Here is a 14,186-nt window from a genome sequence, read left to right as displayed (position 1 = left end):
GATGCGGTCTATAGTAAAGAAAGCCAAATCTACAAATTGTGTTCTCTTGTCGGGCAAACCCGTTGACCCATGGGAAACACTTCCTATACTTTCCAATTTCTTTAATAGAAGGTGTAGACATAGTCAGTATTAAGAGAACGAGAGACGGGAGGGAAAGAACACACGACCTTTTTCGGGTATTTCTTTGCTATACTTATCTGATGAAAAGAATTCCATACACAAAGTTACACTTTAAGTTTTCAATTGTATAAAATAACCGTTGCTCCCTGCATAGTGGGCCATATAAAGACAACTTTAAAAGTCAATCCTGGGCATAACTCGGGGTCACCATCGCAAATTGGTGAAATGCTATTGAATCAACGAGAATTAATTACAGGCCTATACATATAGAGTGGTTATATTGAGGGAACTCGTCGTAGCTAGATCGTCGTATCTCGCTAGCTCTTGAATAACTAGCAAAATCATATTTCTACAGCGAAGAATTTCCATTGCTACGCAAAATGCATGATGGGGTAGTGAAATTGCCACCCAGGATGAAATATTTATCGACGAAAATGTATAGATCTATGACTATAGTTATATTATTTGATAGTTGATTTACTGCTGTGCTTAGTAAGCTGCTGGCCAATCCTGATGTGGAGATTCAGTGCTTGTTTGTGTGTAGCAATTGACAGGTAAACGAAAGAAAAATAAATAACCAAGAGTGGATGCAAATGCCGGGGAAGGCATGACCCTTTTTAGCCGCATCTACATTGTAGGTACGTGCGTACGGGACACGATGCCCATTTAAATGTTTTATGTATCAGCTCCTAAAGACATTGACCGATGACTTCTTCGGCTGACCCGGGCTGACCCATCGCATTGGTGGGGAAAAGATTTCGAGGTTCTCCCAACTGCTTCAACTTATTTTCATTTAACTCAAAGAAAGGAATAATAAATGAATTTTTATGATCTTTTTCTCACCAATAAGAGCTGGAATTTAAAATTCGCATTGTATCTTCCTATTTCTTATTAAAGACGTTCTCTTTCATTTAAATCAGGTCTTCTGTGTTAAGCACTTTGTTGTCACAAGATTGCAAAAACTATAATGGATCCATATACACTCAGCAGTATACCTATTAATACATACATATGCAGATTAGGTCATTCCCTTTGGAAGGGTCAATGGGGACATCGCGGCTCCAGACTGAGATATTGTCTCCGATTGTCACCATATCGAGGATAACGGTATACAACAGTGATAGAATGGTGAACCGATGGTCATTCAGGGTTAACGGTGCCTTATATTAATGTTTTGTCAAGTTAGCTCTTACATATTCTCGTCCAACAAACATATAAACGAGATAGATAAAATGATAACAACCACCAGACAAAATCCAAAGCTTTATTTTTATCCAATTCCTCCTTCCTATTATAAGAGCAAAGATTACGCAACTGATAATGTCACGTTGACATTGTGGGCTTTCTATAGATTTTAATTTGGCGAGAGGAAAGAGGAAAGCATCAATATCAAGGCAGCATTGCCCAACCAAATCCAATCCAAAGACCAATGTGTCTGCGTGTATAAAAATGGCTAGCAGTTTACAACTCGCCTCAGTAATATTCCACATCCAGCTATTGATCGAAGCACTCCTGTTTTTTTCCCAACTGTCTTTGGTTTTCTTACATTAAAAATGAGGCTAGTACCGTTTGGATTAATAGTACTTTGTGTCGTGATATTTGCAGCAATGGGAAAGGGACAGATAATAAAATATTTACCTTATTATAATGGACCTAGTGAAGTGGAACCGAGACAATTAAGGCCTACAAAAACTGTAACGACGACAATGATAACAACATTAACTTATTTTTCGACCTGCACTATCTTAACCACTGCATGTCCACAATCAACTACTACCACTCAAGAACCTACTACAACCACTACCCAGACACCTATTACAATCACACCAACTACAACAACTCCTAACACAACTACACATACACCTCCAATTCCTACAACTACAGAATCGACGAACACAACAACCCAGAAACCTACGAATCCCACTACTACAGAGTCTCCAATCACTACAACTACACAGACTACACCGATCACAACAACCCAGGAACCTCCGATCACCACCACCAGTACAGAGTCTCCGATCACAACAACACAAGAACCACCAAATACGACCACCACAGAAGTTCCAACAACAACCAATGAACCTCCGACCACGACAACTACAGAGTCTCCAATCACAACCACTCTAGAACCTCCGATCACAACTACAGAGTCTCCGATCACAACAACCCAAGATCCACCGATCACGACAACTACAGAGTCCTCGATCACAACAACCCAAGAACCGATCACAACTACAGAGTCTCCAATCACAACAACCCAAGAACCACCGATCACGACAACTACAGAGGTTCCAATCACAACAACTCAAGAACTTCCGATCACGACAACTACAGAGTCTGCGATCACAACAACCCAAGATCCACCGATCACCACCACTCCAGAATCTCCTATCACGACGACAGACCTTATTACTACTACAGATCCGACTACGGATTCCACTATCGGTGGTGAAGATTCAGGGTATGAATAATTATATTATATTTAATTTAAATAATATTTTCTTCTTCTAATATCTATGTTTTTTAAAATCTCTTGAAACATTATTTTTTTTGCTAGTTCAAGGGCTATTGAACATAGGCAAGCACCAGTGCGAGAAGCGCGTGCTGCTGATCCACAATGGCTAGTGAATTCTCCACTCGGTTATTACTATCACCCCGAAGAGATCCAGCCCGGTTTTGAAATCGAACGTGGTGTTGACACGCCTTACTACAGTTCATTCGTCAAACCTGCCGCCGACATCCAGCCACGCATTTTCTTCGGCCTAGTGTCGATATTAATATCACGATTTGCTACGGTGACGAACACAGTAACAGTTAGTTCGTATGCTGTTACTGTTTTCACTTACACGTCGACGCCAGATTGTAGTACTCCTGGCTTTTTACAACAATGTGCGGCACTAAAATCCACGTCGGTGTACGATGCATTCTAGATCAAATCAATGTATTAAAGAATCTACGTCGATTATTTATTTAAAATATATTTTGTTCCGAAGGTTGTCGTATCAACACTCCAGTGCATCATAATTTAATATATTCCCACAGAATCATTATTGTCGCAAGTATTTTTTTTATTTTGCTGGGTCAAAAATGCAAAAACGTAAATACGCAATACATGTTCGTGGAAACGCGTATCAAGTGCATGCAACTCAAGGTGTGTGACTGGTGGCTAATTACTGATACGTGGGTAGCTTTTACATAAAAAGGAAAAAGGCCAAAACCAAGGCCAAAGCAAAGCAACAGTTTGCTAATACTTTATTTGGTTAGAACGGCATAATTAAAAAGAAAAAAAAACGTTTAATTTTGTAGAATAAATCGCGTGTACTAACATTTCCGAATTAGCGTAAAATTATGAAACTACTTCAGCTGTTATCTGATGTCCGTTCCGTTGTCCTTCTTATTCTTATTCAATTCAACTAATTAGCTTGTCGATGGAGTGAATGAATGAACAAGTGTAATTTGTTAACGCTCGATGTCGCTCTTCCACTAGGTGTCGTGTCAGTAGCCATAAACTGATGAGTGATGACGCATATCGCATGATCAGTCAAAGACAAGACAGTCATGAGTCATGTTGTCGGTTCGGTTGGTCGGGTAGAGTGTAGAGATGCTAGAGAAAGCAAAAAGCATGCATGATAGCTATGATAGTAATTTGAAAACAGAAATCATGTGGTTATTACTTTTTAGTTTTTAGTCATTGATTGATTCTGTGTGTGATGCACTGCTGAAAGCTGAATGCAGATGCGTATAAAATTACGGTAAATTCAAATGAAAATATTAATTTAAGAGTAAAATGCTTTTACAATTTTAAATTCTCACCACTTCACTTTACACATATTTTTCACAGAATGAGTAGAGAAATACAAGTGTGGGTTAAAACTTAAAATTGTTACACGAGAAAATGAATTAATAGTGAATTGTCAGTTTGTCACAGGTTAGCTCCACCATTTGATCTGGATTTGCCCTGTACAAATTAAATAGAACTAGCATGCTGTGTGGTTGTTGTGGATTACTATGAAAAAATAAAAGGTAACATTTAATTTATTGCATAAGAAAGAGTAGTGAAATTCTGGATGGAATGTCTAATCGTCGATTTAAATTTATCATAAAATTTGATTAGAAAAATTGCACAAAAAGCATTACGAAAATTGAATATGTAGTTCTGATTTCTATTTGCAAACATACCCTTATAGTAGCAACTTTCATATTAGTAACTGTAACCAAAAACCAACTTTTGCTGTTTCTCAACTAGATTAAAGTGTTCGGCAAATTAGATGCTTTTTCTACATCTAACATTTCAGAATAATGTGTATTTTCTCTTGAAAGAAATAAAGTAACTAGATGTGGTGTCAGTGAAACAGGGAGTTGTTGAATAATCGGAAGGCTCTTTTCTTGTCATTAAAAGTAGGACTTTCTTAAACTGTTTCTACCAGATTGTGAAATCCCTTGTTGCATTTTGTTATAGAATGTGTTAGGCCGTCATTATTATTTGGAAGGTGAACTGTTTTGATATGGTTAGAGCTGGTTAGAGAACTGGGTTCTGTCTATTCACATCAGGCAGAGTGAAATTAATATTTGGTATAAACTTGGTTAAATGCCAATAGTAATTTAGTTCTTTCATTTGCGTTTCATTTTCGTCGAAACCATATGGATTAATTTGTTACTTGAAATTTTTTTCATTCTTCCATTTATTTCATTTCTTCCATCGCGTTCATGGGCCTCGTCTGCAAAGGTGACCTGCACTAAGAATGTTGTTTAAAAACATTTTTCAACATGCATCAAGAGAAAGCGATTGGTGAGAATTGTATGCAATATTGTTGTACTGATTTATTAATTAGTTGTTATTCACTTGAATTAGAATACCCGTCATGACAGTCAGCCTCCGAATTATTTGCTCTACTGCCCTCAAGCCACATCGAACCCACATTGCTTACCTTGGCACCGACACGGAAAGGCGAACATCTGCTGAGCATCATAGGCAACGCCGGAATATTCCGGTGGAGCGTGAGGAAAATCTTCTTCTGAGATTGTCTACGACGGCGATAACCTCATCTTTTGTTTCCTCGAACTCAGCACCCTTCCGTTCCTCTTCTTCGTCTACCACAATAAGACGCTGCTCAACGTCATCCATTCAGTGAGTCGAAACGGAATGTCATCGTTCTCGCTGCCGTTTCGGCTCTCATCCTAGTCAATGTTCCATACTGGAATTCTTTTTAGCCAGGTACATCTTCGAGGACGACTTTTTTATTGAAGTGGATCCTGTTCATCCGACGATATTACATGTACCAACGGTTCTGCTACTTCGTTCGTGAGCCGAATTGAAGGAGGAGAGAGTAGTGGTGGTGAAGTCGAGAAATAAGAGCCTGCGATTCTCTCATCATGTGCATAGCCACAACTCCAAACAAGGCCCACGTAACGGTGACTACATCGGTAACATTCTGCGCGCATCATCCAGCAAGGTAAAGATGTTGTAACTTCTGTTACTCTTTCAAAAAATTATTTTCTTCAATAAATTCTTATCCTACTTTCGTTGTTCCGGATAGAAAAGCGTAAAAGGTTCTTTAAAATTCTCCAGGTTTCTTGGCGATTTATTTTGTTAATACCCCATAACTATTTTTTTGTTTACGGATGGGAATTTTAGGAGTTGATATTAGGAGCTCGAGGGATTTACGACATATTCTTCTTCTTCGAGGTCATCATCGCCCTTGACCTTATTTTCGGTGTCATCGTTCGCTCTGAGGAGTGAGAAACAACAAAAGGAGGAAATTTTCCGACAATAAAGCCGTCAGGTTCGAGGATCACATCCGCTACGAGCACAACATGTAGCGCCATCTTTTCTCCGATCCTACAGAATTCACTGGAACCGATAACAATTTCGACGCCCTGGTTTAAGTAAGTCTATTTTTAAAAGTTTCTTATGCGCAGTTTTTATTTCTCCCATGTCTTTATAAACAGCACCAAATCTAGGAATTGTTTCCACGATTACGGACGACCTCATTAAGCAGCCGACGATGAACAGTCCTAACAAAACGAAATACCTGCACTTCAGGTTCAACTTGAAAATCATTCTAACTGTAAATTTTTATTATATTCAGAAGATAAAATTATCTAAATGTAATACAATATGTCTTCTATTCATTTCAGGGTTGTCCGTTTGGATCTACATTTGGTGCAGGTGAATAAAAAGATAATTGCACTTTTGTTGCGAGTGGATTTATCCCCTGCCACCTCTACCGTTGTTGTTAAAATATTCCCTTTGTAGGAAACCAAAAATGTTGTACATTCAGGGTTTTCCATATCATACCGGTCTACTACAGCAGTAGTCAATGTTCGAGTACAGCGGCGTACAAGATTGTCCCATGCCTTACGATGATTATCGATCTAACTCCCCCTGATCTGTTTGTATCAAGCCTTTCCTTTTAAATGCGACAGCACATGAGTGTTAGTAGATGTGTGAGTAACAGTTAATAGTATGTGTGTAAAGTTAGTACATGTAGGGTTATATTATACCGACAGTCCTGGGAAACAGTGGGAGACGATATGGAGGGAGTAGTAATCAAACCCGGGGTCATTGGAGTTAACACTAGGTGCCATAACCATTTTATCATGGTCGTACATCCGGTATGAACCATCTCCGGAAGTTGATTATATCCTTTAGTATATACGGCTGAGATAGTTATGGAATATTGGATTGGAATTATTGTTAATAGCGTATTGGTTATAGTTTCCAACTGCCACGCAGGGGTCTCGTGTTTTATGCTTCGATTCTCGAAATGTTTCCGTGTACGTCAGATTGTAATGTGTTATAGATGTTAAGTTCACTGAATCACTTAAGGAAGACAGATATTAATTTTGTTAATACGGTATCATTTTTTAAATTTTTATTAAAGGCATGTTGATGATTGCTTTCTACATGCGTCCGTTGCAAATTCTTCAAAGAACTAAACAATTAATTAAGATGGCTGCTATCCACTCCCGATGACAGTCCGCGCAACCAAACTGGTAGTCGGCAACAACAATTAATTATCGAGAAAATTCGAGATCAACAGCAACAAATGCAAATGTGTGAAATGATAAAGGCTAAGATGGAGATGAGCAGATGAGCTGTAGTCGCGAGCTGTATCTTATATCCATTCTTCTCACATAGGTATTTAAATTTTATATCAAAAGTTTCGTTTCAATTTTCAAGATGCTAATTGGATACGATTTGTTTTATCAGCTGTGTCGACTGCTGTGACTTCCACGAGGGGTAGCTATAAATTCCAAGTAGCTCATCCAGGAAAAATATTCAGATCAGATAAATGTATATTATCAGTCCAATTAGAAAATTTAATTGACGACCGATGGCAAAGTTCATCGGTTTGCGCTGCAAGAATTTATACGGAATCATCTCAAACTCGTCTACCAAATTCTGAGCTCTTCTATGACCCAACCCCAACGACATATATACTCCGCTGTGTCAACCGCTGTGTGGTTTTTGCTTGACTGTTTGGTTGGTTCTAAGGTATCAAAACGTTTCATGAATTGAATGGTAGTGTAGTTAACATTCACCCAAGTTTTCTTTTTTCTCTATTACATAATTGATACCACAGGTTTATTCACGGGCACCCCATCACCTTTCACGTGGTTGAAATAACACGTAATACATCTGCTTGACCATCCGTTTCTTGCAGGTGGTAGTCTGGCAGCCAAAATGCAAATTTGCCAAGCACTTTGTTAATGCCTGACTGAAATTGTCTCTGTCATCCATAAGTTCCTTAGCCTGCTGTACAGTCCGGAATACGAAATCGAATTACAACTGTAAATTAACTTAAAAGATAAATAAATTGATTAATTTCACAAGTTTACAATTTACAATTATTTTAGTTTACAAGTTATTTTTTGTTTTCATTTCAGGGTTATTAGTTTGGAACCGGTGAAATATGTTGTTTTCAAATTTTAAAAAAGTCATCGAGGAACTCCGTCAACGTCAATTCTTATTTCGTTATTTGCCAACCAACAGTTCCTGAAGAGTTGATCCCGAGACCACTGTTTCATGTGCCTTGACACGAACGATACGAATTACGTGTAAACCTAAAAGTGAACAAAGATGATTGACGAGAGTGGCGCCATACGGAAGCGGCTCACCTCTGGAAGATGTTTAGCGAAGATGAAGTGGAAGCAAAATGCAGTCATTCCGTATCCTCCACTACCGAATCAGTACCTCTGCTCACAGTCTGATTGAATTGTTGACGAGTATGGTTAATCGGTCCATTCATCTAATTGGCCTAGTAAAATGAAATCCTGATGGATTTGGTAGTAAATTGTTGGTTATGAGCATGGTTAATTGGTCATGAGTATGACAGGGGCTTGGCCGCTTGGGGCACTGAAGAGGACATCTGGTGGCCAGGTTTGTCTTCAGTTGTTGGACCTTCTTCTTCTTCTTCGTTTCGTTCATTGTTAGTTGGAGCGTGGCTTTTGAGAGAAAGCCAAAGGGACGCCATTTTCGTTTTTATGGGAGGTTTTGATCATTTTGATGTAAGCTTAAATAGCTGTATTGCTTGGCAGATGCCAAATTGATTTCTTAGAATTTACGATGTGTTCCAGTTGGATCGGGTTGGCAGTTGGAGAGCTTGCTACTATTCTTGGTGTTATAGGTTCGATTAAGTTGTATTTGCATGTGTAGTAATCCGAAAAGTGTGTAATAACATAATTTTTTTTTATAGACAAATCTTGGAACCATGTTGTCTACCACGTCCAGGAGCTGAGTAATATTTTGCATGTGCAATGTTTTGTATGGTAAAATTATTGATAAAACTGATTGAAATTTAGATTGTGACATTTATAATGATTGCAGGCACCTTTTACTTTGGCCATCCAATCGGGCAGGCTGCATGGATTCTCATTACTTTTGGTGGGAACATCAATAACATACACTAATTGGAGGTCAGTAAAGTGACAATGTTACCCAGTTTATACTTAAAGATTTAATATGTAAATATGGAAGTAGGGCTTCAGAATTTTTCATGATCAAGCTTAGTTTCCATTGATTAGTTTTAAAAGTTCGGGATTTCATGAAGTCAACAGTTCTTTCCTTTAATCGTGTATTTAGCTGGGGATTGTGTTAAGGAAAATTTCTTGTACACAAGATAGGAAGATGAAAGAATGTTTCTTTTTGTTTAAATCTTAAACTCGTCATCTAGTTTCATGTACATTGTTGTTTCAACAATAGGTATAGTTTAATGTTGCTATAGAATATTAGTGTTGACTAAATGAAGTAATATTATGTAGCATTAATTTATTTTTTAATGTAGCATTTCAATTTACGCTGAAGATTAATTTTATTTTGGTCATAGGTTAATGTTTACGTAGCAGTGATGTTGCTGTCCAATATGGCATGTTGCAGCCTATACTAGTGAAAGATTTTTTGCATGGAGTTAAACTGTTGCTGTTCCTTGGTGCTGGACTGCTGGTGTTGTGCAAAAAAGTTACATCCAGTTTTAATTGTTATTTGTGTCCATGCAGTTAACTGTTTATATGTTGAAAAGGAACAAAAACAGTTCCTTGGTGTTGAATCGCTGGTGTTGTGCTAAAGAAGTTACATCCAGTATTTTGTTTACTTGCTATTTGCTCTATGAAGTTAACCGTTTATATGTTGAGAATGAAAAAAAATAGTAATACGGGGAATTTTTACGTTGAACAAATAATAAACATGCCTTCGCGATTGGGAAACCAACGAGGAGGAGATTGGGGGGGGGGGGCATTTGATTTTCATTAACTAGAAGTCGTAGTGGTTTAATGAGGTAGAAATAAAACCCTTTGTTAATCACATCCATATACCAACCCATGCATCCACATCTATTCCACAAACCCCATAGTCTTCACCAACATCAATTCCCTAAACCCCAATTTCCCCACAAATGTTTGTAATGTGTGTATAATATTGTTGAATAAATAAACTATATATGTAACATGAAAAACCCATTTGTATTCTGGAACGTACATGAATTAAAAAATTCAATAAACAGAGCGTCCGGTTCAAGATCATTTTTTTTGTGCGAGGCTTTTTAGCAAGCAATCCGCCACCCAATTTGACAAAAAGTGATAGTTTATTTTTGCGGAAAGTGCGTCTGACGGTCAAAACAATTTCTAATTTAACAGTCACATGTAGAATTTTGCATCCAGTCTAATGGTGCAAATCACGATTCTTTCAGTTTGATTATTTAGGAGATGTGTTAACAAACATTGTGGGTAACCAATAAATCGAACTAATCCTCTTTTCAGAATACTTGATGTATGGATCACAAGAAAATCTAAACACACAAAGTGATCTAAAACCACTTCAAGATATTCTGAAAAAGTGGATTAGTTCTATTTTTCGGTCTAACCACAATTTTTGTTAACACACCTGATAAATAATCAAAACGAAAGAATCGTGATTTGTACCAGTAGAATAGATACAAAGTTCTACGTGTGACTGTTAAATTAGAAATTGTTTAGACCGTCAGACGCACTTTCCGCAAAAATAAACCATCACTTTTTGTCAAATTGGGTGGCGGATTACTTGCTAAAACTCGCACATGCAGTGTCGGCGTAGATCCAGGGAGATTACCTGGAAATGGAAGAGGAGAGAAGAGTGCGAGGCAAGTTTTACTGGGGAGCGATTAGTCACTACTAGGCTTCCGGGTTAGACTCATGACCCTCTAAAAGTTTTCGTCGGATCATGCGCCTTCCAAGTCCCCGTTCGACCAGAGCCCTCCCCTCCTCCTGGTTTCACAGCGGGTGAGTGACCACCGGCGGGCGTTGGTTAGTGGTTAGTTAGGGAAACGGGGCCACAGAAAAGAAGGGAGCCCAGATATGCACTTTTAATTTATCTAACTACACAACTAATCAGTCTTGAATTACGGCGGTCTCTCGTCAGTTTTCACCAATCGATGAAGTCCACGATTAGTAGTGAAGGTCGAAGGAGTTACCCTGTAAGCAGAATGAACAATTTATTTGGATGACAATAATTTTAAATAAGACTGCGACAGAAAGCAATACCTCAAATCAAGAGGGCCCATTTAAGGAAGCAAAAAGGGTAGCAGCCAAGGACATGACTTCTTATAAAGTCTGTCATGCAAATTTAGAAACCTGTAGTTTAGAACCTGTAAAAAAAAAAAAAAACAATAATAAGTCATCTTGTTTATCTTGTCCCCAAAATCAGCATCTCGTCGTCCTCAAGGAAACGGCATAACACATCGAACACCGGTCAAACAATCTGAAGATGAAAATTCCGTGCTGTGTTGAGAGCAGGGGTAGTACAAGTCGGTTGGGTAGTCAAATGATGCTGGCCACGTAGCTGGAGCAGGCTCAACTCCCCCATGCCTCGGAGCGACGGCACGCAAGTGAGCAGTATTGCTGCTGAATGACAGTAAGTCAGTCAGTCGTCGCTAATCTCTCGTCAGGTTCAATGGACTGCACAAGATTAATCTGAAAAGAGAACGGATGTTATTTTAGATACCCCAAAATTTCAAGAAGATTATAGCGACACCAAGCAATACCTCAAATCAAGAGCGGGCCCGAAGTCAAAGAGGGAAATTTAAGGTAACCAATGGGTTATCAAACAAATAACTTTAGTTCACCATGTTACTGTCCTTTTAGTTTTGGAAAGAAAACCAGATGGTTCTCATTCAGTCTATAAATCTAAATAAAAAATCAACAACAAATAATCAAAGTGCTGTCAACACAACAAATTTTAAAAATACTATTTGTAATCATAACTTAACAGATAATCTGTGATAATAACAAAAAAACAGAATCTTGGTTGATGCCATTTTCTTCACTGAAAATAGTCACGAACTGTTTTCATTTACACATTTAGACAAGAACTAACATAATAGCACAGTTTTACCTTTGTTTGCCTGTTGCAAGGTTTGCTGCATGCTTAATGTTGGGAATGCAACGACAGTATATATCACACTTGATCAACACTATCATCAACTGCTTACGGAAGTACCAATAACTTGAGTTTAGAGAGAAACTGTCAAATGAGAGATTAAATAATCTTATTTCTAATTTATTGTCATTGATGTCAAGATAGCCCTATCCAACTTGCTAATGTGTTTGAACTTTGAAGCAGTGATAAAATGATCATGTTCTTACCTTTTTTCATTCACCAACAATGTTTGGTCATTAAGCTGCTGTTATTTGGTAGCTAAAGTTGTGGTTAGCATGAAATTTTCAGGAATTTGTTGCAAACTGGGAATGCCGACAATGATCCATTATCACCTATGGGACAACAGACCCAATATCTAGCAATAGTATAATACAGAGATCTAGTGTAACAACAATCGCTGTACAATGTTAAACGTATAAAATTGGGGTTGCGTTACCATCACAAAGAAAATCGAACATGGAAAATAAACTAAAATAACTATAGATTTCGATATTAGATTCGTTCGCCTTCGCCACAACATGGCCACGAGAAAACAACAATATTCGACATTTCGACATCTAGTGTGGAAATTTACAACATATTTTTTTGTTGGTCACCGGAATCGGAATGATTATTCGAGCTTAAAAATCTGGCCTTCGACAAGGCAATGCTAACCGTGATAGTTCATTGACTTGTGACTTGATGCTATAGTGCTTTCTAAATATAGCCTAATCGTTGTAAATTTTCTTACCGCCAAATAATTTCTTCATCCGTTTGATGCGCGGCAGGTATACAAGTTCAAACTGAACGAACTGAAATGTCCCCAGCACTTCTTTGTCGAATGGAAATTGGAAAATCTGATTGGTTATTGGGACATATAATAAACATGCATTACAACAATGAAAATTGAAAACTTATAGTCGTCGATCAATCCATTTACGATGACGATGAAGTATCTCCTGTTGACTATGCTCTGACTAATGCATACTGCCTAGAGCATTACTACAAAAGAGTTCATCAAGAGCATCTTAGCATGTTTGTGGGCTTCAGCTTTAAAATATGCGTGCTCATTTCATATGAAATCACTTTCGGTTGGATTGCATCATTGTGTTCGGTTTAGATATGTCGCAGTCAAATTGTTTTCTTTATTACCATTTCACTGTACACAGAGAAGTCGGTATAAAGGAGTGCTGGAAGCTATCATTGAACTGCATTGTCTTCTCCTTCAATAACGTCGCTTCTTTTTGCTGCTTCCCAACTCAAAATAAAACAAAATGATTAAGGTACAGCTGTCTTTTAAAATTTAACTTGATTTCAGAACTTACTTCGTGACATATTTATGTGAATTCAACCATCATACCAGGATAATCTCAGAGTTTTCATTATGCTGACCATGACCGCTGTCTTGACAGTTTTGCCATCGGAGGAAGCTACACCAATGGGCGAGCTGGCTACACCTGTAGACTTATCCAAATTTGTTCAACAGCCACTCTTAACTGATGAAACAATTGCAGTGGATCCAAGATGTTCCACATGTACAACCGGATGTCCTCCTACTTGTAGGCCTCCAACAATACATCCACCTTCATCGTGTCACAACTGCGATCACCAGTGCCCTCCTCATATGCCGAAAACGAATAAATTCCCAAATCTTCCATCTGTTACATACGGCACCAATTGCGATTTCTGCGACCACGAACTCTATACTTTGACTTGTATAGAAACAGTATTTGATTGCTCATCTCGCTGTGCCGTCGACAGGAAATGCAGCCACTTTACGCACATCGCCGGCCTAAAAGGTGGGACCTGCATGTTGAAAGAAGCACCTGGTTCTGGTGGAAGTTGGGCTTCTGCAATTCCGTCTCCATCGCCCTATATGTGCGGTTACATTCCTAGACGTGCCTTGGTTAATTTCTTCCTTAACATCTGTCTTGGAAAGGATATAACCGGCGGTCGCCGTTGAAACAAGCGAGTCTTGAGCCTTCATCAACTTACTATTAACAGAAGAAATTCCAAACGAACATCTGGATTACATTAGTAAACAATTAAATTTTTCTTTTGTTTAATGTATGACGAATGAAAATTGTTTCAGTTATTTTGTCTAATAAATTTGGAAATCAAGTTCTTTAAGTGAAGGTAAGCAGCTCAATCCGTCAATCTTCCAGTATTAAATATA

The 14,186-nt window shown here is 38.2% G+C and overlaps 2 protein-coding genes and 3 long non-coding RNA genes across 6 annotated transcripts; 4 read left to right on the top strand and 1 right to left on the bottom strand.

Annotated features, from left to right (window-relative positions):
• The first annotated feature begins 1,587 nt into the window (after nt 1–1,587).
• LOC124196574 (mucin-2-like) lies at nt 1,588–3,249 on the top strand. Its single transcript, XM_046591707.1, has 2 exons — nt 1,588–2,581; nt 2,678–3,249. Exons 1-2 carry the CDS (start codon nt 1,674–1,676, stop codon nt 3,048–3,050), a joined length of 1,281 nt encoding a protein of 426 aa, XP_046447663.1. The 5' UTR covers nt 1,588–1,673; the 3' UTR covers nt 3,051–3,249.
• A 427-nt stretch (nt 3,250–3,676) lies between these two features.
• Nucleotides 3,677–4,909, top strand: LOC124196568. The gene is made up of 3 exons (XR_006875757.1): nt 3,677–3,982; nt 4,039–4,143; nt 4,847–4,909. It is a non-coding gene; the product is annotated as an uncharacterized LOC124196568 (long non-coding RNA).
• Nucleotides 4,910–5,256: 347 nt separating this feature from the next.
• LOC124196553 lies at nt 5,257–10,073 on the top strand. Of its 2 annotated transcripts, XR_006875756.1 has the most exons (12): nt 5,257–5,573; nt 5,756–6,006; nt 6,070–6,188; nt 6,259–6,289; nt 7,005–7,261; nt 7,334–7,363; nt 7,430–7,618; nt 7,707–7,914; nt 8,011–8,750; nt 8,820–8,892; nt 8,951–9,039; nt 9,450–10,073. It is a non-coding gene; the product is annotated as an uncharacterized LOC124196553 (long non-coding RNA). The 2 variants fall into 2 exon arrangements; XR_006875755.1 differs by having other exon boundaries at nt 7,334–7,618.
• Nucleotides 10,074–10,949: 876 nt separating this feature from the next.
• Nucleotides 10,950–12,562, bottom strand: LOC124196549. The gene is made up of 6 exons (XR_006875751.1): nt 12,468–12,562; nt 12,238–12,386; nt 11,987–12,115; nt 11,637–11,778; nt 11,137–11,565; nt 10,950–11,067 (listed from the first exon to the last, which is right to left on the bottom strand). It is a non-coding gene; the product is annotated as an uncharacterized LOC124196549 (long non-coding RNA).
• A 668-nt stretch (nt 12,563–13,230) lies between these two features.
• LOC124196542 lies at nt 13,231–14,140 on the top strand. The gene is made up of 2 exons (XM_046591678.1): nt 13,231–13,293; nt 13,374–14,140. Exons 1-2 carry the CDS (start codon nt 13,285–13,287, stop codon nt 13,971–13,973), a joined length of 609 nt encoding a protein of 202 aa, XP_046447634.1. The 5' UTR covers nt 13,231–13,284; the 3' UTR covers nt 13,974–14,140.
• Nucleotides 14,141–14,186: the final 46 nt, after the last annotated feature.

Source organism: Daphnia pulex, chromosome 1 (genome assembly GCF_021134715.1).
Source record: "Daphnia pulex isolate KAP4 chromosome 1, ASM2113471v1".
NCBI classification, from domain to species: Eukaryota; Metazoa; Arthropoda; class Branchiopoda; order Diplostraca; family Daphniidae; genus Daphnia; species Daphnia pulex.
Note: the sequence above shows the minus strand (reverse complement) of the source record. Positions and strands in the feature narration are given on the sequence as shown.